This window comes from Pleuronectes platessa, chromosome 22 (assembly GCF_947347685.1).
Source record: "Pleuronectes platessa chromosome 22, fPlePla1.1, whole genome shotgun sequence".
NCBI lineage: Eukaryota > Metazoa > Chordata > Actinopteri > Pleuronectiformes > Pleuronectidae > Pleuronectes > Pleuronectes platessa.
The window spans coordinates 16,360,722-16,388,534 of record NC_070647.1 but is presented as its reverse complement, the minus strand read 5'-3'; the positions used below and the strand labels follow the sequence as shown (position 1 = coordinate 16,388,534).

General features: G+C 44.2%; 1 protein-coding gene across 1 annotated transcript; it reads left to right on the top strand.

The window, feature by feature from the left end:
- Positions 1–544: 544 nt before the first annotated feature.
- acss3 (acyl-CoA synthetase short chain family member 3) lies at positions 545–27,813 on the top strand. Its single transcript, XM_053415385.1, has 16 exons — positions 545–977; positions 2,607–2,751; positions 3,339–3,527; positions 4,424–4,558; positions 6,270–6,410; positions 7,061–7,141; positions 7,474–7,569; positions 8,849–9,000; positions 13,199–13,302; positions 24,685–24,780; positions 25,008–25,071; positions 25,935–26,016; positions 26,240–26,362; positions 26,445–26,544; positions 26,628–26,803; positions 27,182–27,813. The coding sequence occupies exons 1-16, from the start codon at positions 697–699 to the stop codon at positions 27,263–27,265; spliced, it is 2,049 nt and encodes a 682-aa protein (XP_053271360.1). The 5' UTR covers positions 545–696; the 3' UTR covers positions 27,266–27,813.

Genomic DNA, 27,813 nt, shown 5'->3' with positions numbered 1-27,813 from the left:
CGTTTTATGTGACATCTTTTATGACTATGCTTTTTACATAACATATGTTACAAATATCTATTTATTATCTAGTTATTGTCTTTTTTATTCTACCTCCTTTATCTGTTATCTTGACGTCTTTTGCTTTTTTGACACGTTTCATATCGGATGTTGTTTGTGTGAAGAAGCTTCAAATGAGTCATCCTCCTTTGGATCAATAAAGTTGTAAGTGTGTGAATATTTTGTGTTTTCTTCTGTGCACAGCATCTTTTTGTGTTGCCTGGTTTGTGTTCCATCCTACCAGCTTGCATGGAAATCTGGTGTGTAGTGTTTTGTGCATAATCCTGCTGAAAAATAAACAAACAAACAAATGGTCAGGGTCAAAAATATAAATATCACGTTTGACTCTCCATGCTGCAAATCTGAATCTGAATATTTGGAGTGTTCTCCTCTGCACAGCATCGTTCCCCGTGTTGTCCCTCAGGCTCCAGCGGGTTTATGGCACCGCTCTCCCGGTTTACGTGGTTGTGTAACAGCTTTCGATTGTGGCTCCAAAGCTCCTCCTGCACCAAACACATCCAGTTCATAGTTCGCGTTCCTTGAGGAGGGCTATTGATAAGGCTTCGGGCTGTCTCTCCACCCCCCCCGGAAGAGGAACGTGGGACTCGGTGTGAAACTTCCACCTTCTCACACCAAACCACCACAACAGCAGCGATCATGCACCGGCACGTGGGGCACCTCCTGCGGCTGGGTCGGTGCGCTCCGGTGCCGTGCAGGAGGAACCCGTGGGTTGTGGCTGCAGCTGCACAACAACAACAACAACAACAACAACATCAACGTGTGTGCAGGAGCTACGCGTCGGACGCTGCGTACCGCCAGACCTTCGCCTCAGCCAGGGACCAGCCCGAGAGCTACTGGGCTGAGGTGGGACAGGACATCCACTGGTTCGAGCCGTGGACTCGAACCCTGCACGCCGAGGACCCAGTGTTCCCAGACTGGTAGGTTCCAGTGCAGCAGGTGACACGTGTGTCCGAGTGTCATTTATTCTGAAGGTGATATGTGGCTTTTACTGCCACGGGAATTCTTAAGAGACACAAAAGCCTACATTTCCCACAATGCCACGGACCTTGAACTCCTCCTAACTTCGAGGAAAGTTACGCAAGACTCTCGTGCACTTTCCTAATGAGTGACAGCCCCTGAAGGGACAGAGATTTAATAATAAATCACTTCAACAAAAAGGCATCAGCTCATCCAGAGGACACTGGAAACCAGGAAGTGTTTTATTTACATGAGAGCTGAAGAAGCCCCTCGAGGAGTCTTCACCACTGCCTGTCTGTAAAGTACAGAATACCTGGAAAACATCCAGGCCTTTTGTAAATCTACATTTACCTATAGTTAAGAAAATGAATTGAAAAAACTATCACATGTTTCTATTAACAAATAATATAACACAGTATAATATAATATGACATAATATCATATAATATAATATGATGGAATAGAATGAAATATAATTGATTATAATATAAAATAATATATAATGGAATAGAGTAGAATACAACACAATATTACATGATATAATATAATATAATATATCATGATACCATATGATAAATAATGTTATTTAATAATTTCAGTGATTTGTTCAATAGACACCTGAAGAGGAAAGATTACGTCCCGCCTGCCGGCCATTTTTTGTTTGTCATTATCGTAACAGGTTAAATTATTATACTTCACTTATTGATTAGTAGAAGAGTCAGTGAAGATGTCTGAGTTTCTCTACATGTTTGTGAGTGGATCAGTAGTTTTCTCTCAAAGCTCTTTGTTGAGAGAAACTGAATTGTTTTCAAGGGTTATTGTCTTTTTTTGTTTTATTACTTTTTGTTTGATTTATTATTGCACACACGTCCCTCCTGCACCGGCTGGGAAAAATGAAAACTCCCTCTGTTTTGTGGTGATTGAGTTTTGAAGGGTTGCACTTCATAGCACGTTAAAGAAAGAGCCAGAGCCGCCCGGATGTTTGTGCTGCAGACATATTGAAATGAAAGTCACAGACCATCGTGTGTCTCCGGCTCCAGAAACACCATCTGCTCCACCTGCCTGCTGCTCATCATCCATATGCACGGCAGCAGCAGGAGTGGTTCAGCCGAGGCCTCGTCAGGTGCATTGATCTGTTGTGTGGCTGCTGGTAAAGATATCTGTCTTCACTGGAATCGATTTCCCTCCAGTATTTGGACATCATAGGATATATGATATATTATGTTCATTGCAAAGGTGGTTTAAGTGTTGTACAGTATTGTTTAGTTTGTATTGTGTATTTTAATCATGGGTTATTTACTTGTTTTTATTGGATGTAATGTTTAATCATGTGTTTGTGGTACAGTTAGTATGTATAGTATGTATAATGCACATGTATTATCCATAGATATTAGTACTTAAATAAGAGGTTATTTTATTTTAGGTGGCCTTGTAAAAAGTGATTTGGGACAAAAGATAAAAATGTGCTTACACAGCTAACTTTGCCTCATTTGTAGTATTTTGTGAGTCGATAAATGAAAAACATGAAATGAAATGGAATTCATGATTGTTGATCAGTGGTGACAGTGATCATGTTTTGTCCCGGTCAGGTTTGTCGGTGGGAAGTTGAACGTGTGCTACAACGCTGTGGACCGGCATGTGGAGAGCGGCCGCGGCGAGCAGCCGGCCATCATCTACGACAGCCCGGTGACCGGAACCAAACAGATCATCACCTTCAGGGAGCTTCAGGACCAGGTAGACAGTAGAAGGATGTAGAACTTGAAAGTACAAAGAGCTGCGTGGACTCGTTTGGTCTAAGGCTGGATTTATCTTTATTTCGTATTTCCTCCGGCTGAGTTTCTTGGCCGAGTTCCTCTGCTGGTTTCCTGCCGTGGCAGCTGGATTGACCCGGCCTGCAACATAATAAGTGGGAGAGGGTTATAATTAACTTTATTGACATTAGGGCAGACGCTCCAGTTCAATCAGCGCTCGGTGGCATGCACTATAATTGAATGTGTTTTAAATGAGAAATGGTGTCGCCCCAGCTTTTTGTCGGCCTTTAACCCGAAGCCAAACGACACCTCATTTAATTTAACTTACGATGTGGAGACCTTTTCATTATTCACATTCTGTCACTACATTTTCATAGTTATTTTTCTAACCATATAACCTAAAAAAAATCCTGCTCAAAACCCATAGAAAAAGTATATTTTTTACATCCTTTGATTAGCTGGTTTGTTGATTATAGCAGCCATGGAAAAGTATTGAAATTACATTTAAGTATATATAGTCTAAAGTTGATGCTTAGTACCCTTCATTGTCTCTCCTCCTTCTTAATCCAGGTGTCCAGGTTAGCAGGAGTCCTGGCGAAGAATGGGGTTCGCAAAGGAGACCTGGTGGTCATCTACATGCCCATGGTGCCCCAGGCCATGTTCACCATGCTGGCCTGTGCACGGATCGGTGCCCCCCACAGCCTCATCTTCGGCGGCTTCGCCTCCAAGGAGCTCTCCGTCCGCATCAATCACGCCAAGGTGAGGACACGCTATCACGACTGTGGTTGAGCTTTATCGTTTTGTTGCACTCGGATAAAACTATATAATCTTTTATTAACTGTCACTCCCCAGTACAACCCGGCTGTTTGATATTTAACAGACCAATAACGCTGCCGCAACTTATAATTTTCCAATTCAAGTATTGCCTGGCACCGTTAGTAATGTTAGTAAAAAAAAAGATCTCCCTGAAAACAAGAGGTGCCGGAGGCGTCTTTGTTTTGTTGAGCTCATAATGAATCATTCACTGTGGAGAGCTCTTGGCTCGCCTCCTCCGTTCAGAACCACACACTTCAACCGGATCCCAGTGCCAGGTGTCTGACGATGGTGAACTCCCAGTGATGTGTTTATACAAATATTATTCTGAAGAAATACAATGGTTTCAAGTTGTTGCACCCAGTTTACTGAATCTAAGTGTTCGACCTGTTGTTTTTTTCATGAATGGTCCACACTCAGCACTACATTAGACATTGTAATGGCCCTAAATAGCCACTATGGCAAAAAGTCAACCTGTGTGCATCACATCTCCTTCAATGCTGGGGCTTGTGAATGTATGTGCCTCAAACTTTCAATTCTAAAAAGTTATAGAAAATGCTATTTACCCTCTAGGAAGCACCTCAGGTGAGAGTTAATCCTGTTAGTGTGTTTGGAATATCACATGCATGTTAAATAGGCTTAAGTGAACTGCACTTGACTTGACTCTGCAGTGCTGCGACAGGCTAATACCACTAATACCCTTTTTTTTTTAAATGCAGCAAAACACATTTTCCAAGTATCACGAGTGGATGGCTCTTTTCTGAATATAGCTCTAAAGAAATGAGTTGTTGACATTTATTTGATCTCACTCACGTTCTCTCTTGATCTCTCGTGTTTTTCAGCCCAAGATGATTGTCACGTCCTCGTTTGGCATTGAGCCCGGCAGGAGAGTGGAGTACATCCCCCTGGTGGAGAAGGCCCTGGAGCTGAGCTCTCACAAGCCCTCCAAGGTTCTCATCTACAACAGGCCCAACATGGTGAGATGAGAAGAGAGGGTGAAGAGTTGCATTTATTCATTCAATTGAATCTTAAACAGTGGATTTTGAAGGATGATCGACCTGGAATTGGCCAAATGTGAATAAAAGGTATCATAGTAGAAACCCTGCCTCAGAACCACATGATCAAATGATGCATAGCTGGTTTAATAGAATGAGACGAGAGTGAAGAATGAACCTGGAGTGTGCACAGCTGAGGGGTTGAGGTTTCTTGGGCAGCCTCGTTTACACAACTAATAAGAAGTCTTTGTGGTGTAATTACAAAGTACACAAAAAGGCATTAATATGGTGACAACAAGCCAGAATCAGCTTGATTAATAAAAAGAGGTGCAGCGGAGTTTCGAGGTCAAGGAAATAATTGTGTTGCAGTTTCATTCATTTTCTGGCCATTGTGGATAAATTAGTTTCTTTATTAATTATGCCATTAACCTGTAGTGTCTGGCTTTGTGCTATGAGTGGGTGCAGGGACAGGTGGTGTGTGTGGGGGGGGGGTGGGGGGGGTGGGGGGGGCAGTGTCCTCAAGCGAACTTCATGACGTCAGCTCGGAGACGAATGGGCGACGTCCCAGTGAGCTGCCACTCAATCTCTCCAGTGTTATCAGGACATTGTGTTTTGGACGAGTCACAGGGCCGTTGTAGAGTAAAACTGTGAAATTGTTTTCACAGGAAATTTAGTGGAAACCCCCCCCCGTCCCTCCTTTTAAGATCATGTGAAACACGGTGGCTGCAGCTGCTTTATCACATCCCACATTCAGCGAGCAGGAGGTTGTGGGTTTTGTGGAACACAGCCTTCGACATGAAAGCCTCGTGGAAGCAGCCAAGTTTTTTACCCTGGCTCGGCTTCAGTGGATAAACAAGGATGCGTTTCCGAGAGCCTGAGGTTTTATGGGATGTCTGTCCTCTGCCTGGAGAAACCGAGCGTGACACCGAATGATGTCAAATGTTTTGAGCTCGTTTTTTCTGAGAACCAGAGACTTTTTTTCTTCACGTTAGAGAAATGAAGTATCAAAGAGGTTTCACGGAGATTTGACAAGAGACAGAAAAATGTTAGGGTCTTAAACCCGTGACCGCGGTCGGTACAAGAGACTGTGATGACAGACGGGAGCCGGGAAAGATATTCAACACTAAGTCTATTGCATAAATATTATATAATTGTATAAAATTAACATCTATACACGTTGGAGAAAGAATTTCCCTGACAGCTGAAATAAAAGGTCATGGACCACATGCAGAGCTAATAATATTATGCTATCTTTGTGATTATTTATTTTTATTTAAATCTCATTATTTCTGACAGTTGATTATATTTAATTTATTCATACGTTATACTTACTCGTAGCTTATTGTTTTCTATGCGGAGATAATTAATTGGTGTTCTTCCTTAACATTTATTGAAATACTTGCAGTTTTATACTTTTTGTATTCCCATTCCCAAAGAATAGATGAAGTGATTACCCTCAAAGTCTCTCTGCATATTCGTTCTTGCCATAAATTTCCTTTTCATCCACCAGTTCCGTGATTCACTGTTAACCCTGTCCTTCCTGTATTCTCTCTATACGTCAACCCTCTTTGCAAACGAGAAGAAATCCCCTGGTGGGATAATAATAAACACGACCTTCAACACCGAACCTTGAAGCTGTTCACTGATTAGAATGCAAACGCGTCATATCCTCCTTGTTTCCTTGTGCTTTCAGGAGAAAGTATCAGTGAGTCCGGAGCTGAACCTCGACTGGGACGAGGAGATGGCCACGGCTCGGCCACACGACTGCGTTCCCCTCCCGTCCAACCACCCACTGTACGTCCTCTATACCTCCGGGACCACCGGGACACCAAAGGTACTGGTTGTTACAGCAGCAGCGGTGGAGAAATGTAAATCATCAGCCTCGTGCACTGACTTACAGACACCGTGTAAAACATTTTATCATGAGTTATAGGAGTTTCTGTCGGCCGCTGTTTGTCTAAGTGCCGTCAGTTTTCTGTTCCCGTGATTCATCATCTGCTCTTTGACTCTGCACAACAATCCAGTCTCAATCCAAACGCCATCAACATGACATAAATAAGATGGAGCTTTCCCACAGCGGGAGCCGGAGCTCACGCAGGAGGCCGCTGCCCGGAGGCGGTTTGTAGATGGAGATAAACCGAGGCTCCTTTTTGAAACGGCATCATTTTAGTCTTTGGTCAACAGATGACATCAAACATCCACCTGCCGGCTGCTTCCCTGAGCTTTACAGTGCAGCTTGTGTCAGCTTTTATTTCTGTTTGAGCATCTGTGACTTCCTCTGTGACGCCTGTAGGGAAACTGGATCTCTAAAAACAGCTCTGTATATGTGCAGTGCCATCAACTAATAAAATGCTGTAATTGGTTTGAGAGGAATTCACTTGAAAACAATCTCCGTCTGTACAGCAAAGTGTTGTGTTGATATTTAGATTGATATTAAACTAAACGCCTGTCACCCGCCTGGTGTTTCCTCTTCTCCTCCCACAGGGCGTGGTGAGAGACACCGCCGGCTACGCTGTGATGCTGAAATGGACCATGTCAAATATTTATGGACTCAGTCCTGGAGACGTAAGACAACAAAGCATCGTCCTCCTCCTGCTGAGTTAACGCTGTGCAGGAGAAACAAGGAGGGAGCAGTCAGCCGGGAGATTGTTCTCCACTCTTAAGAAGATTTAATCACCCTGTGATGTTTATATCAACATCTATCGTCTACACAACACATTTGATTTTCTTTTACATTAACTGCAGCCGTGCATGTTTAAATCTTTAGAATTGGGTTAGGGTTAGGCGGAGGGCGAATGCATGAGGACTAGTGGATTCATTTCTCTCTCCTGTCTCCTGTCTCCTGTCTCCTGTCTCCTGTCTCCTGTCTCCTGTCTCCTTTTCTTCACCACTTGTAGGTTTGGTGGGCAGCCTCAGATCTGGGCTGGGTGGTCGGCCATTCATACATCTGCTACGGCCCCCTGCTCCACGGGAACAGCACAATTCTCTACGAGGTTTGTTCCTGTCAACAAGATTTACTGTCTTTCAAAAAAGAGCTTCAACAACAACAACACATCCCAGAAATGTGCTGGGAAACTGGAGTTTGTCGACTCACCGAGCTGCATGAGTCAGGTTGTGTGTCTGCACGCTGAACACTTCCATATTTGGTTAATGACTCCAGTTCATGTGGACTGGGACTCGGGTTTAAGATGTGAACCGCTTGACCCTGTTTCCATGTTTAACTCTGGCCGCTGTGGTCCAGTCTCCAGCCGTTTCTGTTCCAGTCCCTTCTTCTTGAGTAATTACAGTGGTTTTACCTGCACACTGGTGATAACAAATAAAACCCAGCCTGCAGAAACGATCCATGTGGTGGAAGATTTTAATGTTTCAATTCAAATGAGCCATGGAATGTAAATAAACATGCACGGAGCGTCCCCACTTCCTCCTGTTCCACTGAAACAAAGCCAAAATACACAATCTTCATTTCAGCCCTATGCAGTAGAGCTGCAGACTCATTTAAACAAGAAAAGAACAAACTGAGCTTTTTCTGCATGACTGTGTTTTGAACAGCTACTCGATATTAATGCATCGGATTATTACAGGTTATGCAGCTTTGGGTTTTGCATCATTTAGTGAGGCACAGTTCGTGTGGAGGGTTATCAGCATATAACAAAGTCTGTAGATCTTGATGTCTCACCTGCAGCTGAGAGGGAACAGCTGGAAAATGAACCTCTCTTCTTTAAGTCGATGTTTGACTCCTTCCATGCTCCTCATGGATATCCTTTAGCAGTCATGTCTACCTGACGCTGACAATATTTGGTTTTCTGTCTGATATACATAGACAAGAATATTTACCCACAGCAGCTGGAACTCACTGCTGCTCATTCTCATTCATCTGCACTCGTCTTCTCGCTGTGAGGAGACAGGCTACTCGAATGCAAGTAACACAGAGGATATTGCTGTTGGAGGTTTTTGCCTCCAGGCGTCTTTTGTCTTTATCTTTTCCTCGAGACAGACAACACTCCTCTAGTGCTACACTGTGTTTTCTACTCTGTGGATTTCCTTGGAACCATCTGTTCTGGGAAGCAGCCTTCCAACTGGGCCTGTCCTGTTTCAGCAGCTCCTCCGTGAATATTCATGGTTTCTAAATGACGGCTGAAGTGAATTTGTATCACAGAGCCTTGTGGAAATCTTCCTGTGAGGGTTTTCAGCTTCCACGACAATCTGTGTGTGTGTGCGCTGTTCACTGTGTAGATAATCTGTTGTACGATTCACATGCCCGTCTGTTTACAGGGTAAACCTGTTGGGACTCCAGACCCTGGAGCGTTCTTCCGTGTGCTGTCGGAGCACCGAGCCTCCTCCATGTTCACAGCACCCACCGCCATCCGAGCCATTCGCCAGCAAGACCCACAAGCGGAAACTGGGAAGAAATACCCCCTGACCAGGTAGATAGCAACACCTGACACGGAAACAAAATGTGTAAGAAACTACTCGAGGAAACTTCATGAAGACCTAAACCTTTAAATGCCAATTTGTGAGTTTAGCCCGTCTTTCCTGGCTTTACTGTGCCGGAGTGTCTCACGGCTGCTGGTGGTTTGTGCCGAGTTCAGCCTCTGGTTAGTTTCCAGCCATCTGCTGAGGCTCAGCCCTCTCACACCTCCACTGCTCACAGTCAGAACCCTCAGCTCGAGCCTCTCGGGTGTTAATCGGGATGGATAACAGTCCTTCTGTATTAAATCTCACTCTGTGAACCGGCCTCCACGGCTGCTCTGGTCTCCCTGTTAACGCAAACAGGTCGCTTGTATCTCACTTTAAAGAATAAACATCATTCGTGGTATTTGTTCGGCCCGGCTGACTCGAACACAAACTGAGATTATCAGACTTGTAAATGGTTCTGTGGAGAACACTGAGGAGACCTGGACCCGAGGGGGTTGTTGTGTCAATCCTCCACTTTCATTCTGTTCAGCAGTCTGAAAATGCCTCTGAGCATACAATCATAAAGCAATCCTGAGTGTGGATGACCTGTGGCCCCGGTGAATCATTCAGCAACTCTGGCATTGTGTGCAGAATTTTACGATCTTCGCTTGGTTTGAAGTGTTCGATGCTGTTCTCGCCGCCCTAAGATTATTTTCTACGATATCTTTGCCTCAAACATTGAAGACATCTCTCCTCTCGGTTTGGAATCTGCCAGGATCAGTCATGTGAACGTCACGCTGTTTCCCTGTGTGCTTACTTGTTTTCTTAATGTGTCTTTTCCCCTTGGAGGAGGCAGCTTTGTGAAGGATTACTGCTTTTCCCTTCTTCTGGCGCCGAGCAAAACATATCACCGCGATGCAGAGACAGCCGCACAAAGGCAGCGGTGACACACGGTTTGATTTGAGCACATGGGAGGTTCGGTGTCTGGTCAGACCTTTCAAAGAAAACTCAGAATCTGTGATGTTTTAATGGGATTTAAAGGTTACCTCTTGTCAAAAACCTACATTCACACGGGGGGATCACCTTGCTGTCTGATTATGTAACTTGCTATGTGATTTTCGTATGTTACTGTAAGACTGACAATGATAAAGAGGCAGAGGGAAGATGTAGAAGGAGTAGAGGACGAGTCCCAAGAGGTTGTTTAGCTCGACTCCAGACGATATCTCTGCAACACAACATATTCCTCCACCTCTAAAAGGTTTCGATCCTGTTTCCTCTGTGATGTCACACACACAGAAATGTAGGTCAGTAGTAATCACGCTGCTTTTTTAATTAACCGTCCTGATAGAAGTAGTAAAAAATCCTAATGAAAACTATCAAACACATGATTTCACGCTGGAGCAACATCCAACAATCAAATCTGAAGCAGCTCAAAACGCCCGACTCGGGTTTTATTGACACTGTGAGAGGTTCACTCCCTCGAAGGCCCACTCCACTGTAACAGCCCTGGATCCCTTATCGGTGTGCGTGAGCCGTAGAACTCTGTGGAAGCCACACTGACAGTCTGGCTGCAGCAGGGCTGTCTGAACCTGTGATGGCAGCGGCGCTCTGCATAAATGTGGCGCGACAAAGGGGCAGGGAATGTGTCAGGAGTAAGTATATACTGGTTAGAGCCTCACTCATAAGGAAGTGACAAAGTGCTTTGATTGTCCTTTGATAGTCGAGGCCAGTGAAATAAACTCATGGGAATAGATCAGCGTATTCTCTATAAACAGGAGAAAACTGTTTCCAATGCCTGCCCTGGAACCAGAGGCGTTTCTGATGTTGTTATCTGGAACATCTCTCGTATTCTCCAATTGAGAACAAATCCATCCGTGGAGAAAATATCCCTCCCACACAACTTCAGCTCCGTTCCCCCTTTGCTCATCAACTTTGCCACACTGACCTGACACAATCCTGAAGGGTGTTAACAATGGGACAGAAGGCCATCACAGGGATGACCTCACCTGCTAAGAGTTGTGTGTTTTTCTCTTTATCAGCCGACTTCAAGGTCGTAGCGTGGAGATAAGTGAGGCCCTGTGGTTTTTTATTTGGCCCCAGAAAGGACAGTGTTAGAAATTTGGAATATATCTGTGATTAAAACTCTTTCTTAAATTGTTTTTAAGCTAAGCATAAGTTATTTAATGAGTAAATTTGCCATCGTTGTCCTTTACCTTCACCATTAACCCCTAGTGGACACCAGGAACCTAACAGGTGGAATATTTGCTGGTTGAGTCTTTGTCTCTTTGCTTCCCTCTGACCCTCCTACACACTTCTGGCCTTGATGCTGTTTCTGAGTCGGAGGGAAGTTGGAAAACAAATTGCTGAGATTTTATAATACACTGCCATCACCCCTACTGAAGTTTTTTTTATATGTTTTATATGTTTTTATACCTTTTTGATGTATGTCCTTGATGCTTGAGAGTGATTTCAGAAAAGGGAAGGTTGAGCCTTATCAAGAGTTTCTACCTCCTGAAAACAGAACACGGATGTTTACACTAACTGCTTCTGACTCGGTGTTTGCCTGAGAGTCCCGGAGCTTTGGGCGGCGGCCAAACCCACGGTCCCTTCCACTTCTATTTCTGAGGTCACAGTAAATCTCACAGTAAATACTTCCACTGAACTCCTCCATGAAAAAAAAACAACCCTGAATACCACAGAGAATCCGTATCGTCCTTGACTAACTGGAGGGATGATGGCTGCAGTGAAATGGGGATTAGTGGGAACATGAGGTCACTGCCGGGAGAATGAGTCAACCTTTTTTTTTATTATTCTGTTTGTTATGGTGCCGAGTTCTCAAGGACAGAATATCAGACGGATGAATTGAGGTAGATTGTAAATCAGGAGTAGAAAGAGATGATGTGGATTTCTGGGGCCGATGTTGGGGGATTAGAAATTTCAGGTACAGATATATCAGTACATGTAAAAAATGAATTTTGAATGATTCTTAAGTTGTTTGTATAAAACCCTTATGACAAAAAAATATATTTGAAGGTAGATATTTTCCACTTTAACCATAATAAGTAAAAACACTTATAAAACTTCAATTAAACTATTAATGCAAATCTTAAGTCTACATAAGACTCATATAGTCCAATATGATCAGCCAATCAAAGAGGCTTCATTATGGTCCATATTTAATAGAGTCTGATCGACTACAAGCTGGTATTATTTGTCAGATAATCAATAACTAAACTAAAATAAAACCATCACAGTTTTACAGAAAGCAAAGATAAACTATCTCAGAGCCTTTCAAGCTAATCCAGTTTGAGAGAAGTGCTTGAAGAAGAGTCAGGGATATTATTCCCGGGAGGGAGCAGGGGATGGACGAGGGCGTGATGACATTTTGTCTTGCCCTTTTTCAAAAGATGGGATGTGACTCAGAGTTTGATTGGAGTTGGAAGGTCGGGGAGTTAGAGCCGATGAGTGATGGCCAGCAGTCACTTGAGGGGAGAACCCTGCTGATCGGAGGAGTATCTATAGCTGCACCGCGGCCTGGACTCACAGGGTGACACGGTTCCTCTCACCGCCTTGTAGCGAGCCACCAGCAGTGTTTTGAATTAGGTATGAGCAGCCATGGGCAGCCATCAGAGGGAGTTTTTTGGAAGGGAGTGATGTGAGAGAGGAATGGGGGGGGGCTGAAGATGGAGACTGCAGTGTTCAGGGTCACTTGTAGGGCACGGAGGGGAGGGTTTCATGAAGCCAGGCACTGGGAGGAAACTAAAGCTCAAACAAGGAAGAGCCAGCAAGAGTTTGACATATTCAGATGTCCTTGCTGGAATCCTTTCTCTCCAGGCACCCAGCGTTTCAGGGTCTCATCAATATTGACTCAGAGGCCACGTAGAGGACAGGATTCTCCCGGGGGAACAAAGAGTCATGCCGAGACTGTTTATTGCTGTGAGACTTGAAAAGAATATCCTACACGAAATGCATTTAAAATGAGGAAGAAGTGAGTTTCAGAAGAGAGGGGGGAGGAAGTCGAATTTAGTCCTTTCTTCCATGAAATTTAGAGTAAGAGTACTGAAAGATCTTTAGGGCAGCAGAATTCAATCTGCACCAAATCCAGGTTTTCTCATTTAGATATAATTTTAGAGTCCAGTTCATGAAGTCACTGAAATTCTATTTTGACTCTTCCCTGTGACGAGTGGATGAGTTTGATTGACAGATCTGTGCTTTGTGTGGTTGCAGTTTGCGGTCGCTGTTCCTGGCCGGAGAGCGATGTGACGTGGAGACATTGGACTGGGCGAAGAAGAACTTTGGGGTTCCAGTCCTGGACCACTGGTGGCAGACTGGTAAGCACCTGTTTTACCTGATTACATATATTTCGTACATTTTGCCTTTTCAAGTGAAAGCAATTGGACAAGAAGTAACTAATATAAACTATGAATGAACTACAAATTGACAGTTTACTCTACACATGCTCACTGGGTCCAGTTTGTCTTTTATCATTGAAACGTTACTGGTGGTCTACGCCTGAAGCTGCTGTTTTAATTATATACAGTTTACTGGGTTGAGATATACTTCAGCCTTAAACCTCAGGGATTAAGAACTTATGATATAGATCCTGAGACGGAACTTCAAGGACCTCAAGCAGCGTGCGCCGTGTATGATGCTTTAATTTAACTTGATCTTTATGACTTGTTCGTCTTCATCGTGTCGGCGTGAGAAGAATATAGATGAGATCTTTGTTGTACTTCATAAACCCTCTGACATCACCTCAGCCTTGAGAACAGGCATAACTGCAGAAAGTCCCTGTTCCCCACGAACCTGCTGCTGTTATGAGGCACAGTTTATTATTTTTATTAATCCCCTGTATGATTTTGTATCCTCGACCCGGGGCTCGGTCCTTGATACAAAGCTCCTGGAGTAATTATGACGTTAAAGACCAAACAGTCTGAATTTCAAACCCCTCGATGTATAAACTGCTCATCGCTCAGAGTTTACGTGTCATCCCTTCAAACCACATGCAGACTGGGCAGATGGCTGAGACCATTAGAGGTTTCTCACGGGGGAAAAGACATTTTTTCACCTTTTGACTTGAACGCGCCCAAAAATCTACCGATGTAGAAAAGGTCACAAAAGGAGAACGATGATTGAACGAGTCCATATGCAGCCATAGACGGGGGGGGAGACTCCCAGAGAGCCGTTCTTCAAATGGACACATTCCTGGACAGCAACGTGGATTTGATTCGTTGTATATCTGTTCAGCAGTGGAAGTCGAAGATGCTCCCCCCCACAGAATCCTTCTTTAGTGTTTAACTGTGTGATGATGGGTCCCTGTCGATTTGTTTGTGAGATTACCGTAAAACAACTAAACAGATTTCCCACAAAAACTTGGGGGAAGGATGTGGGACGGGCCATTTAGTGTCAGGGGGGAGGATCCATCTTTCCCTCGGTTAAACTCCATTATCGCAGCTGATGACTTGTGGGGCTGAAGGATTTTTATCTTGTGTCGACTCTTTAGAATCCCATTAACATTGTCAATATCTCGATACCTCTGTTGGCCCGCTGCACTTTAGATTAACGCCGCGCTCACCGAGGCCCGGCGTGTAAAGACTTCCTGGGTCATGCTCTTTAACTTTCATGAACTCACAGTCCATCGGTTGTATATAACGCGGCGGGGGGGAGTTCTACAGAAAGTGTGTGTACTCCCTTTTCTCTTCTCCTCACAATTAAACTATTACAAAACAGTTGCTGTTGTGGAGCTGGGTGATAAAAAACATAATTGGAATGTCTGCTTCTCAGCTCTGTCAGCATTGTTTCTCAGACTCTGGTTTCTAATGAGTCTTCAATGGGTGAGACCCAATTAGCCTGTTGGACTAGAGACTCCAGTCCAGGCAGAGAGCCACCATGCTAATGCCTTGCCCCCCCCTCGCAGTTTGATTGCTGTCCTCCCCCCAAGAACGAGTGAAGTATGATAAATGTGCCAGTGATGGCAAAAGAGCACAATTGAACGTCTCTTTGTGTTTTTAATATCCTGCCTCAGCACCGTGGGATCGATGCCGGACAAGACGACATATCTGTGTTAAATATGGAAATCAATGCCTGTGTTGGACCGTTTGAAATCCATCGACCTTGGGGGTTGGTACAGTCTGATCGGAGCGCGGATTAGCCCTCTCGGCTGATTGGTCGGTCCCAGACTCGGTGGGAGTGGGAAGAGCTCAATGTGGGCATCGATATTTTTGACATTGTGATTTATCAACTCGGACTATGTGTGTAGTTTAAAAACTGCTGATCCGGCCTCAGGCTTATCACTTGTGAGCTGTGTCTGAATTTCAAGATTGAAATCCCCCCCCACCTCACCACTGGCCAACCAGTCTCTCCCATTTGAGCCGAGCCTACCGATTAATTCCTCCAAAACATAATTAGCTTTCTCTGCTGAGCTACAGGCACAAATTATGTTATTATTTTAATGAGCACACAATGCTTAGTTGAAAAAAAGACCTGAATGTTTTTGTGTCTTTTAAAATTGGTCTTTTTGAGACGTGTACTGGCTCATCACTGGGATTACCTCTGCCAGGCTACTCAACCAGTTCCTATGAATTTGAATGGGGGGGTGGGGGGGTAGTGTGTGACCCAAGAAAAAATCCATTACATTTCGGTGATGATCAGAGGCTGTACCCTGGATTTTTATTTTTCATTTTCATGAGAGAATAGAGAATAATTCTGGGATGTTGATGCAGAAATTTGGCATATTTAGGGACAGACCTAAATGAAATCTTGGATCTGGTGTTTCTAAATGCTGTTTCCTAAGAAGAATGTTCTCCTCAAAGTACCATCGTAGTTTACTCTGTGATGGTTTTGCAAGTTTACCAGTGGAGACACATCCCTGGCTGGTTGGACGTCCAGTCCAGGGTTGTGTGTTCGTACCAAGAGGCCCAATATAAAGTGAAAATCAATCATTTTGTCAAAGTGCAATAACGCTGCTGGATTCTCTCACTTCTTCTGATCTCGGTTCAAACACACACACACACACACATGCTGGTCTTCTGTTCGGGGGTTTTCCCACTGTTCACACCAGCAGGCAAACAACATTCTGACATTTGTGGGTCTTTTGTTGTTGTGTGACGCACTTGTTTACACTTTTCTATGTATGAAACATCCCACCGCTCTGAACCTGAACCTCCCTATAGCCTCAGAGCTATGTGAGAAGAAACATTTAATTATAGTTTAGATCTCACTTCCTTTGTCTCTCTCACACTCTGTGGCTATCTGGGATTTATTTATAATTTTTTTTATTGAGTTTGGAGAAAAACCTCGGGCGCCCTCTTGATTTCTGTCTGGATGTGTTAAATCCCATTGCATTCCCCCCCCTCCGCCTAACTCAATAACTGGCAGTTGGTGGCCAGCAGTACAATCCAAACGTGTTCAGGGTTTTGTGGGTCTGAGGGAGTCTCGCTTTACTACTCGGCCATGTTGGAAATACTCATTAAGACATTGTTAGTTTGTAATTTCTATCTTAAGCAGTAAAGAAATTGAAAGAAAGTGGAAAAACAAGAGCACCATAGTTATTTTCCAGTTTCCCTCAAACCTCATATGATCCTCTAGTGCTGTGTTTATTCAAATTGATCAACATTGTTATATCGGCAGCCAGATATCAAACGTTGTAAAAGATAAGTGTTCAATCTCCTGCAGCCTGTCTCCAGTTCACGAGTCCCCCGGCTGCGAGCGTCACAGTTTACTGTTCAACCGTCTTTTCGGGGGACAGGACATCGATCAAGGGACTTTTAGCATCATCGGGGGGGGTGGGGGGGGGCTTGACAACCCTTCCTTCATCTTCCCCTCCGACGGAAGAAGAAGCAGTTTAGCATTCAGGGGTCGTTTAATCCAGAATGTGTGTCGGGGAGAAGCAGCGAGTCTCATTATAGTCCAAACACCTAAAACACAAAGTTTGCTCGTGTCTTCAGGCGTCCGGCTCCCGAGCAAGTCATTCTTCAAACCTGTCACTCTCTCTCTCCCACGTTTTGGTTTTCCATCTATACACAATGATAGATTTGTCCTACTTCCACAACGGAGCTTTGCATTTTGCAGTCACATGCAATATGGATAGAAATTTAACAAAATCAATGACGAGTGCATTTGCTCATTAATCTTTCAGGCTGCATGCGTGTTATCCCAGAATGTTAGATGAGGAGTGGGAGGAGTTCGAGAGGAGAGGAAGGACCAACATTTAAAATTAGAGTTCCTTTAGTGGGAGAGAACCAGGTTAACAACATACCTGGACTGGTTTGTACTAAATCTAGAGTCATTCAGTTGATCAAACATTATTTGTATAGAGCCTTTCATGCAGGTTAGTGGAGTTAAAAGAGCTTCACGATTTACTGTTATGACAAACAAATGAAAATGCTGAGAATAAGAACCCTTAACATAGATTTTAAAAGCTATATTATCATTAAAAACAAGTAAAAACAAGTACATTAAATAGAAATATATACAATTTTTATCTTTGATGGTATTGGTGTGTGTTTTTCCCCACTCATGACTTTTAACTGTGGTTTACAGTTGCTCAATTTGATGTGACCTTCAAGAGGGTTTTAGTAGAAACGTAGAAATATCCAACAGAAATTGCAGAAAGGTGCAGAGAAGATGAAAGTCTTACTTCAAGGTTATTTGACCATTTATTTTTTCTGAAACACGTTCTTGCTGCTCCATTCGACTTTCACACACAAGCCAGGGTCGGCTGCTGAAAGCTGGAAAACATGCAGTTTACTTTAAATTCGCTGCAAGAGGAATAATCTTGGGGAAAATCAATACTAAATGAAATACAATATTTGTCACTGGATTAGATTTTTAAGTATTTAAAAGTTTTTCCAGCTCCTGTTGAAAGATTCATCCTCTTAAGACATCCTCCCTTCATAGTGGAAAAGGTTCATTTCCAGGAGCACACCCCTGATAAGCATCTCAGGCTTTGGTTCCACATCACTTTCCCATCCGTCCCCTGGAAGCTTCCGCTACCTTGAAGCCAACTGAGCAGAACCGCTGATCCGGAAACAGTTGTTTCAAACAAAAGAGCCGGCGGCGGCCTCTCCTTCCGATCGGAGCTCGGTGAGATCCGTTCAGGAGACGTGAGGTCAAACGTTGAAGATGTCACAGGTTCATGAGTTTAAAAACAATCTTATCAGCAGCTTGGGAACTCAGGGAGTTTTCCATGGAACCACCATCCAGGTTCAGTTCTTCTTCATCCCACACGTTGGTGTTTTATTTGTCAAACACACACTTTTTTCCGATCAATGCCGAATGATTGCGGGAAATATTTTATTGTGCCGACGAGCTCGCGGTGGAGAATTTGACTAATTTGACCAATTTAGCCGGTGATGAGTTTTTCATTCTGGAGCGTCGGGTCTGCTGCCGGCGTGATTAGCTTTCTGATAGGGGGGGGGGGGGGGGGGGGGGTCGGTGTGCTCGTTATCCTCATGTGCAGCCGACTCCATCACTCCTCAGACTACTGCTGATTCATCCTGTCTCATCAACCCAGATATGGCACCGCTCCCTCTCTCCTCCTCTACCTACACTCCCATGATACCATTTGTTTATTCCTCTTTTACACACAATAAGCCTCACACACACTCACACACACACACCCACACACACACACCTGCGTGCTGAACGTGCCACCTGAAGCCAGCGGGTGCCCAGCTTCACAACTCCCCTTTGCGTGCATATGAGAAAACGCCTGCCATTTTGAAGGCTGATAATAATCTGGGAGCTATTTTAAGCCACTGGCAGTGGGTGTGGGGGGGTGAGGAAGGTTGCTGATGTCACTGGTGTTGCCTGGCAACAAATGTGTGTTTCCAGTTGGCAGGGTTTGGCAGCTCACCAGTGGGAGCGCTGGTGGATGGACTCTAACAGTGTTTTAGGAGAGATTTGTGTGTCTGTGTGTGTCTGTGTGTGTCTTTGTTTCTCCGACTCCCTCCGACAGACAACAGATGTCTTCATACACAGAATTTAATTATCCTTAAAAGATAGAAGTGGACGTCCCGAAGCATCTGTCCTGTCAGATAAATGATAGAATGGATGGTCTCTCTCTCTCTCTCTCTCTCTCTCTCTGGCCTTCACCAAATACTGCTCTGGCACAGGATCCTTCTCCACACCTCCTCCTCCTCCTCCTCCTACTTGGGAAACAGTCACACTCTCACCATCTCCGTGAAGAGGAGTTTTACATCCTCCCCCTCACTGAAGAGAAACAGAGGCTTTAAAGAGCTGAAGCATCCAGGAGCTCACACAGCAGCACGAGCAGGAGCCGGGGTTAATCAGGAATATTAAACCCAAACCGAAGAGCTCGGTGGGAATGTTACCTCTGCATGTGTTTATTTAAATTTATAAAAAACGTATCAGCACCTGCAGGATATCTGTTCACCAGACATTTCTCAGTGGGCAGCTTATTGACTTCTTCACTGTTACACCGATTAGACCAGAGTCTGAGTCGAGTGTTGATGCAGAACAGAAAAACCAGTGTGGTGCAGAATGTGGTGCACAGGAAATTAGGCAGAAAGGTATTTTTTGGGACACCCCTGATTAATATTAAACAGTTAATAAATTAGTTTTTGTTTAGATTATTTTATATTTACAAGTTAGTGTCTCTGTTGAAACTCACCTTAAAAGGCAGTGGAACTTTTTAACTCGCCCTCAACAAGGTGAATTCATTTTTTTATGATTATAATAAAAAGGAAAAAAGGGAACAGGTATATTTTATTACTGCTGTAGGTCATTAAAATGGTGTAAAAAAATCACGTGTCTTCTTTGTAAACAGTTTTAAATCCATAGTTGTTAACAGTGTCATGTTTATTCCTTTCATAGTGGGGGAAACTGTAGTGACTGAAGTTCAAATGATACAACCTGAAGTGTGTTGACTATGTTCTGTTGTGTACTCGAGGTCTGTGGCTGTTTTTGTGTCCTTTGAGTTGAGGCTTTCTGGCTCCTTGTGTATGATTGTTGTGTGTTTTCATCTTTGTGGCAGTGGTCTGTAATGACAGTAGCCTGTGCGGTTTGTTGTGTGTGTTTGCTGCTGTGACCTCAGCTGCGACCGCACAACACCTTCATCATGAAGTGAAATTGCCGGCTGTGAGCCCGAGCCTCGGTGATGTCGTTGTGGCTGAATCAGAAATATAATCCCTGGACAGTATTGTAGAGAGCCTCGTGAGACGATCACAAATAACGGGTGTGATATTGTGTTACTTTTTAGTATTCGATAAATGACACAAAACTAAATAAACACAATTATAAAAAAAAGCTGACATCTCTGGGTCCCTCAGCAAAACACAAAAATAACAACAAAACCCCAAACAAAAACCTGAATGCATTTCTTTTCATTTGTTCTGAGTCATGTCACCAGTCCCCCTTAACTTAATAAAGTTTGATTGAAAGTACTGGGCCGTGTGCAGGTTCCTCTTCTCTCACCTGCATGTGCTGCAGTATTCTGCAAACGTCTTGTTCATGATTTGCTTTTTCAAAATGTCATGGTGTTTTCACAACCATTTAAAATGAGGCAGATGCATTTTTGGGGGGTTTCGTCTGAAGGGAGGGAAACTGAAACGTTTGTTTTTTAGGAAAACAGCGAAAAATGAAAAATAAAACCTTCATATGTCAAAGTCGTGCCGAGCAGCTTGTGATCGATTCCCTCTCTGTCTGTCCTCGTCCTCCTCGTCCTCCTCGTCTTCCTCCGTCTCTTCAGACGTCCTCCGCTCGACCGCCTGGTTTAGCACCTGACGGAGTTGCCCCGGCAACCGCGAGCACTGCTTTGCATACGTGTGATGTACAGAGAGCACCCCCCCGCCCCCCCCGCCCCCCCCCACAGCTTCTTTCTGACAGGCTTGTTGTTTCCTGCACCCGACACGTTAAGTGACAAGTGTTGTTTGGTTTGTGCTACACACTAGATTAGCTTCCCTGCTAACGCTACATCAACTGACTTCAGAGTTTTGACTCTTATTCATAAACATTTGGACAGAAACTCACTTTCTCTTGTGTTTTTGGTTCATTGGAATTGAAAATAAAATATGAAAGATGTAACCGTAGAATTGGCAAATAGTTTGAACGTTAGCATTCAGGTAGAGTTGTGTTTCCAATAAGTTTTTATATTTTTTCTCTTTCTGAGGGAAACTTTCCCTTCGGCAGCTAAATCCTGTTTTTCTACTCAGGATCCCCAAATTTCTGAAGAGTGCAAATACTGAAATTTAAGCTGAATTTAAGGAATTATAGTAAAATTATAAACCAATCATAGTTGGCTTCAAATCCTGAACGATTGAGTTATTAGAAAGCTGCTTCCTAGTTAAAATGTGTAAATTAGTGTTTCAGCGTATTTGCTCGGATGCACTTGAGTTCTGAGTGCGCTCCTCTCTCCTGCCTCTGCAGGTCTGAACCTTCATCCCACAGACAGAGTGGAGGTGGAGAGGAGAAGACAGTTATTACATCTGTTAAAGAAATAGTGGAGCTGCACAGGGAGATATATAGATTTAGGGTCCAGGAGCCATCTTTGATTTTCCCATCAGGTAACTTGTAGCCGGTCAGTGGAACCTTCTCAGCTGAAAGTACGACAGCGTGTCGCCCATCCTGCAATTCCAACACAACCTCCAACAACCCCAGCTCCCGACCCATTCAATCCACCCAGAACGCCCCCCCCCCCGCCCCCCCTCCCCCCACCAGTCAAGCCCATCTCCAACAGGTCGAAGTAGGATTGATTTGTTTGTGTGCAGCGGGAAAAGAGAGCGCGAGGGAACAAGACGGAGCAAAAAGCAAAAGGAGACGACGGGGGTGGGAGGAGGAGACGACTGATACCGAGGTGTGTGTTTGTGCGGCAAAAGATTCACATCAACGGTCCGACAAGCAGATAGAGCACCACTCAACTCCTGTGTGTGTGTGTCTGTAAGAGAGAGAGAGAGAGCTGGGAGGGATGGAGTGTTCACTCACCTGTCCCGGCCAGTTCTGTCTGCCTGTGGAAGCAGTGGAAGGACCATGTCTATTCCAGCTGTGGGTAGAGTGGAGTAAATCACAAAGCGTGTGTGAACAGTCATATTTCTACTGTTGCATGTTGTCTTAATACATGTTTTAATAATTCTTGTATCTGTTCTCTCTGGGCCGCAGCAGTGTGAGAATGTAAATAGACAACAACTGCTGTGTTATGATGTATTATACCTTCACAGTGTGGGCTGAGGCTTCTTGGTAAACCTCTGAGTCAGCTGCTGGAGACGAAGTTCCCTTCTCCTCAACTCACCATCTTTCATGTAAATGTGAGGACAACAGGTTTTAGTGATGAGACTTATTTTCCTCGAGACAAATACACAAGTGTGCATCAGCAGAAAAGTTCAAGATGAGTTTGGGATAAACCGGACGAATTGTTTCCAGCATCTTTGCATTGGTGAAATCTGATTTATTTATTTGTAATTATGAGCAGAGGCCCCTTATTATTTAGAAATAAAGATCCGAGCATTTCAGCAATGGACAGTCGGAGGAAAGTGGTTCTATCTGCAAAACATTAGAGCAGGTAAATTCCTGTTTGCTCCGGTTCCATTCAGATTATATGACAGCTGTAAATGTTGTGTTGCCTTGAGTTGTGCGTTGCTCCACACCTGAGAAGAGTCAGGGTCATCACTTTGTCCTGGCCCTGACTCTGACCAGGTAGGTTGGACTAAACGCTCTGAAGGCATGACAGGGCTTTGAACCCTGCAGGGAGCAGAGAACCTGCCACTGATGAATTAGACATACAGGGTTCAGAAGCTGCTGTGGTGGAGTAATGTGTTAAACTCCACTCCGCCCTCCTCCCTCCATCTAGTCCTCATTATTTGCTAACTTAATCCTTTCCTGGACCAACAGCAGCCTCCCGCCCCTGAGCTCAGGTCTTTGAAGCCCGCTGAGCTGGAGCTGGAAGCGGCTCTGGAGCTCTGTGCACTTGTTTGATTAGCACTAGAGAGCTGACATCTTCTGAATCCACTTCAGCTGAAAGAATTTGTAACTCAGCAAGAGATGCATTGGTCTCAGTCCTCGCTGACCTCATAGTTCCAACATCTCTCTGAAGAACCCCCCGAAGAACTCTCTCTGTTTGGATCTCGTGGATTGATGCTCCTCTCCCGACAATCTGACACCACATCCAGCATGCTGCAGTTTAAAGTTGCCCCGAGGTGGTTTGACTGGTTCTGGACTTGTCTGAGGGATTGGGTCTCCTCCTTGTCCCTCTGTTATTCGGTGGTCAGGCTCTCACCGGGTCCAGTCCCTCTGTTTTGTAGCCGACAGGTATGAAACCTCGGTGAAGCTGTAGCTTTCCCTGAAGGTTCGATAATGGTCGATAATTCCTTTTTGCACATCACGGTGTTAACTGAGCTGTCATTTGCTTTGCTGCTGCCGCTGACTTGAGTCTTTAGCCATCGGTGCTCTCAGGAGAGAATTGGCCAATGCCAGACTCATCAGGTGCATCGCCGTCGGCGTATTTCAGAGGAGAACCTGACAGGAAACTGTAAAACTTCCTCCCTGCGCAGTAAATGATCTGTTATCATGCACCTCGCTGCATAAATCTGCATATTCACCGGGCGAAATGCCACGAAGCTCGGCTGCAGGAGTCTGAGAACCAAACATGACACAGACATCATCTCTGCTGTCTGCTCCTCCTGAGAGATCATCTGATTGGGCCACATTTGCATATGAGGTGAAGAAAAGACTGTTTGTAATATGTGGCTTTTAGATGTGTCGCAGCAAATGATAACCCTAATATTTGTTTTGCACCAAGTAAAAAGACAAAAATGATTTTTAGAGATTATGTTTTCTGTTTCCATTGTTAAAAGGGTTCTTATTTTTGGTAGCACGATTGATTGAGTGCTGAACATAACTTACATCATAAGGAAAGAAAATTGCTTGAGGAAATCACACAAATTCCTTAACCAGACATCATTAATAACTATAAAAATGATTTCAGTTTGTGTATCAGTACACGTTCATCACATTAAAACACTCATACTATGATAACACTGATAATTTAATATTTAACAGTCACTTTCATCTCTAAAACTGAGTAGATTAACTAAGTCTCTCTCTTTTATTCACGCTGAGAAACTGACGGTCACCCACTGACTGAGAAGCTGCAGCGTTTCATCAGTGTTTTTAAAACTCAAGTCAAACACAGAAGACAGACGCTGATCCTGGGCCTGTCTGCCGCTGTGTCATATCTGATGTAATCAAGCTCAGTGAGCCGGATCAAGAATGTGATTTATTCTTCGGGGTGGCGCGAGTGTTCGCTGTGGTGGAGCTCAGCCGGGTGGTGCAGCTGTGGAGAGCCAATAGGAGCTGCCACAGTTCTGTGTGAAGAAGGTTAACAACGTCACAGTGACAGTTCAGCCCAGTGCCTCACACGCTCCTGTTCATGTACAGTAAAGAAAACATCAGAAACCAGTAAGGTGGTGTCAGGGTTATTGTTTCACACCCCTGATTCCGATTTCATCTGTTTGGCTTAAAATTCAGGGTCCAGACGACATTTAAGCAAATCTCTGTTAGGTTTCTATAGAATGAGAAAATCCTTCGACATCTCACTTGATTAATAACATCAGTAAATTTCTTTTCCAGGAGTTTCTCTAGTTTCAAGTCTTCAACACAGCTTGATGGTCATTTTGTAAATTATGGTCCCATTGAGTCCAATAGACACCAACACCTGGTGTGTTTTCATTGAACCTCTGTGTGTGTGTCCCTCTCATCAGAAACCGGCTCAGCCATCACCTCCACGTGCATCGGTCTGGGGAACTCACTCACGCCACCTGCAGGCCAGGCTGGAAAACCTGTTCCAGGTTACAATGGTGAGACCCAAACAAAAAACCTGCCTATAAACATCCAGCATGTGTATTTCTACATTTTCATATTCTAGTCACATTTTAAATGTATTCAAATCCCCTATTTAAAGATGAGTACACATAAATCAAAAAGGATTCTGTGTAATTCCCTGCAAAGGATTTAATAAATTCGCTCCTCCAGTGTTCCTGGGTGTAGTAACACCACCTCTCTGTGCTCCCCCCCCTTCCTGCAGTCACGGTGATCGATGATGACATGCAGGAGGTGAAGCCAAGAACCCTGGGAAATATCGTGGTGAGGTAAGTTGAGTGGAGGACTTCAACATCCTTTCCTCCGTCACCGGCAATCGCATTCAGAATGTGACACAGGAAGCTTTCTGCACACTAATCAAATTTAAACTCCTCCGCCTTTCAGTCATTGATCCTAATAATTCATTTGTGTATCAGACTCGGGGGAGGGGGGGGGGCTTTCTAGGGAATCCTTGTGTAGGATGCATCCAGGGACAGCGACAGGTAGACACAGCTGTCTTACTCTTCTTCCTCCCCGTCGCCCTTAAAGTCTGATGAAGCTTTGAATCAAAGATCGGGGGGGGGGGGGGGGGGGGAAAGTCATATTCAATATTTGCAAAGGGTGAGGGAAGCTTGGGGCGAAAGGTAATATCGACTCGTGTCACCACTTTAAGGTTCATGTGTTTTCAATGCAAAGTAAATGTTGATTTTTGTGGCATTTATTGATGCAGGTGGAGCTTTTGTTTATAGGTCTAGTTCCTGTGCACGACTGAAATAAAAAGCAGCTTATGAAAGAAGACATTTTGTATTTCGAGTGTATATTTTACTATCACCCTCCTCCAACAGGAAATAAACATCAGAAATTTTTGTAGTGAAATCAATCTGTGCAGAGACGTGTTTACAGATCACACTGGAAATGGAAACCTCTCAGTCAAGAGTCTGAGGGCGGATTACTTGTCCCTGGATAAACAAAAAACTGAGCGGCTTTGCTCTCGTTTGTGTGTCTGTGTGTGTGTGTGTCTGTGTGTGTGTGTGTGTGTGTGAAACAGTTAAATCTCCATCTTCACACAACCTTTCGGCTTCATCAAGTTAAATCTGTGAGAATTTATACAAGATTGATATTAACTGAATTGATTTTGTCCTGTTCCCTTCAGACTTCCTCTTCCACCCGGTGCCGCCCTGTCCCTCTGGCAGAACCAGAGTCTGTTTAGAGAACTCTACTTCTCCAAGTTCCCAGTAAGTCGGTCAATCATTCACTGACAAAGTGTTTATCACATTAAATAACCTGCACATAGAAATAAAAGACAGTTCCTCGAGTTACAGGATATAAACTGAAGGAGAACGTGTGGTGATACAAGGTGGTGAAAGGTCGCCCTCTAGTGTTCAAACCCTTTCATTGCAGAACTCCTATCTCACCTTCCTCTCTCTCGCTCCCTCTCTCCCTCTCTCTCTCCATCAGGGTTATTATGACACCATGGACGCAGGCTTCGTGGACGACGAGGGTTTCCTGTACATCATGTCCCGGTCGGATGATGTCATCAACGTGGCAGGTCACAGGCTGTCTGCCGGAGCGTTGGAGGAGGTAGGAGAACAGACACAAATCCCCCCCCCCCCTGTCAATGCTTCTTTGAGGTGATGTCATATCTGTGCCTGTGTCTGTGCAGTCTGTGCTGCAGCACCCTGCGGTGGGAGACTGTGCTGTGGTCGCTCTGGAGGACGCTCTGAAGGGTCACGTCCCCTTGGCCCTGTGTGTGCTCAAGAAAGGTGAGAAGCTCACAGCACTGATTTGTGTATCTTCCTGCAACATGTCCGTCTACAGTACGATATAACGTGTGTGTTTGTCTCAGGCGTTCAGAAGAATGAGGAGGAGATCATCAAACAGATGGTGACGCTGGTCAGAGACCACATCGGACCCGTCGCCGCCTTCAGGAAAGTTCTCTTTGTGAGGAGTTTGCCGAAGACGCGCTCGGGCAAGATCCCCCGGTCGTCTCTGGCCAACCTGGTCAACGGGAAACCCTTCAAGGTAACACACACACACAGCTCTTCAGCCTCATTCCCATCAGCCCCAGTGCTGCAGGATGGAAGTGGTAATAGTGTTTGAACAGTTCACTTTTTATCCCCTGTGCAAATATTTACAGTTGCTCAGAGTAAAGCTCATTAGGAGGGATGATGGTGCATTAACAGAATGTGCTGTTATTAAATAGACCTCAGGGCTGATGAAGTATAATGTAGTTTTGTTTTAAAGGAGAGTTTTCATGGAGGCAGCTTTAGAGATTCTATTCACGAATATAATTGACTTCCCTAATAGTTCAGTTATTACTTTAATTTGGTGCCAATTAGCAGGTTGTGATAGCTTCATTACCTTTTTTCCAATTAGCCTCTTACTACTTCCTCTGCACAGATCACTCCGACCATCGAGGACCCGGACGTTTTCAAGGACATCGTGGAGCAGGTGGAAAAAGCCCTGAGACCTCGTGGGGCCTGAATTCATTTAAAAAGGGGACGACAGAGAAAAACTGATGTCAGATCAGTTTCAACGTGAGAGGAGGCACGTGCACGTCTTTTGCACAGGGACCATGAATATGAACTTAAGCTGACACACGCAGGTTTTACCTTCTTTCCTGATTTGACCAAAGCCGACTCCATGCTGCAGGGTTCATGTTTTTACTTCTAACAATGAAATCAAATTGTTTTTTAATGTAATCTGAATCATGATGTAAACTATGCTGTATTATAGGCTTTGCAAATTAACAACTTACAAATAGAAGGAAGTTACAGCTGCTGTTTGTACAATACTAAATGAATGGACTCCTCGTTCACTGACAGTTTTTTTATTGACAATGAAAATTTGTTTGCTCACCACTTAGTTTTTGACCAAAGTACAAGAAGTAATAAATAAAAAATAAAAAAAAACATGGGAGACAAAATAAAAATGGTTTTTCGTCATTCGTGCAAATCGAAAAAAGATGTAAAAATAACTCAAATGGCGTAAGACGTTGTTTTTTGTTTTGTCGTCCGTCAGAAATAACTAAA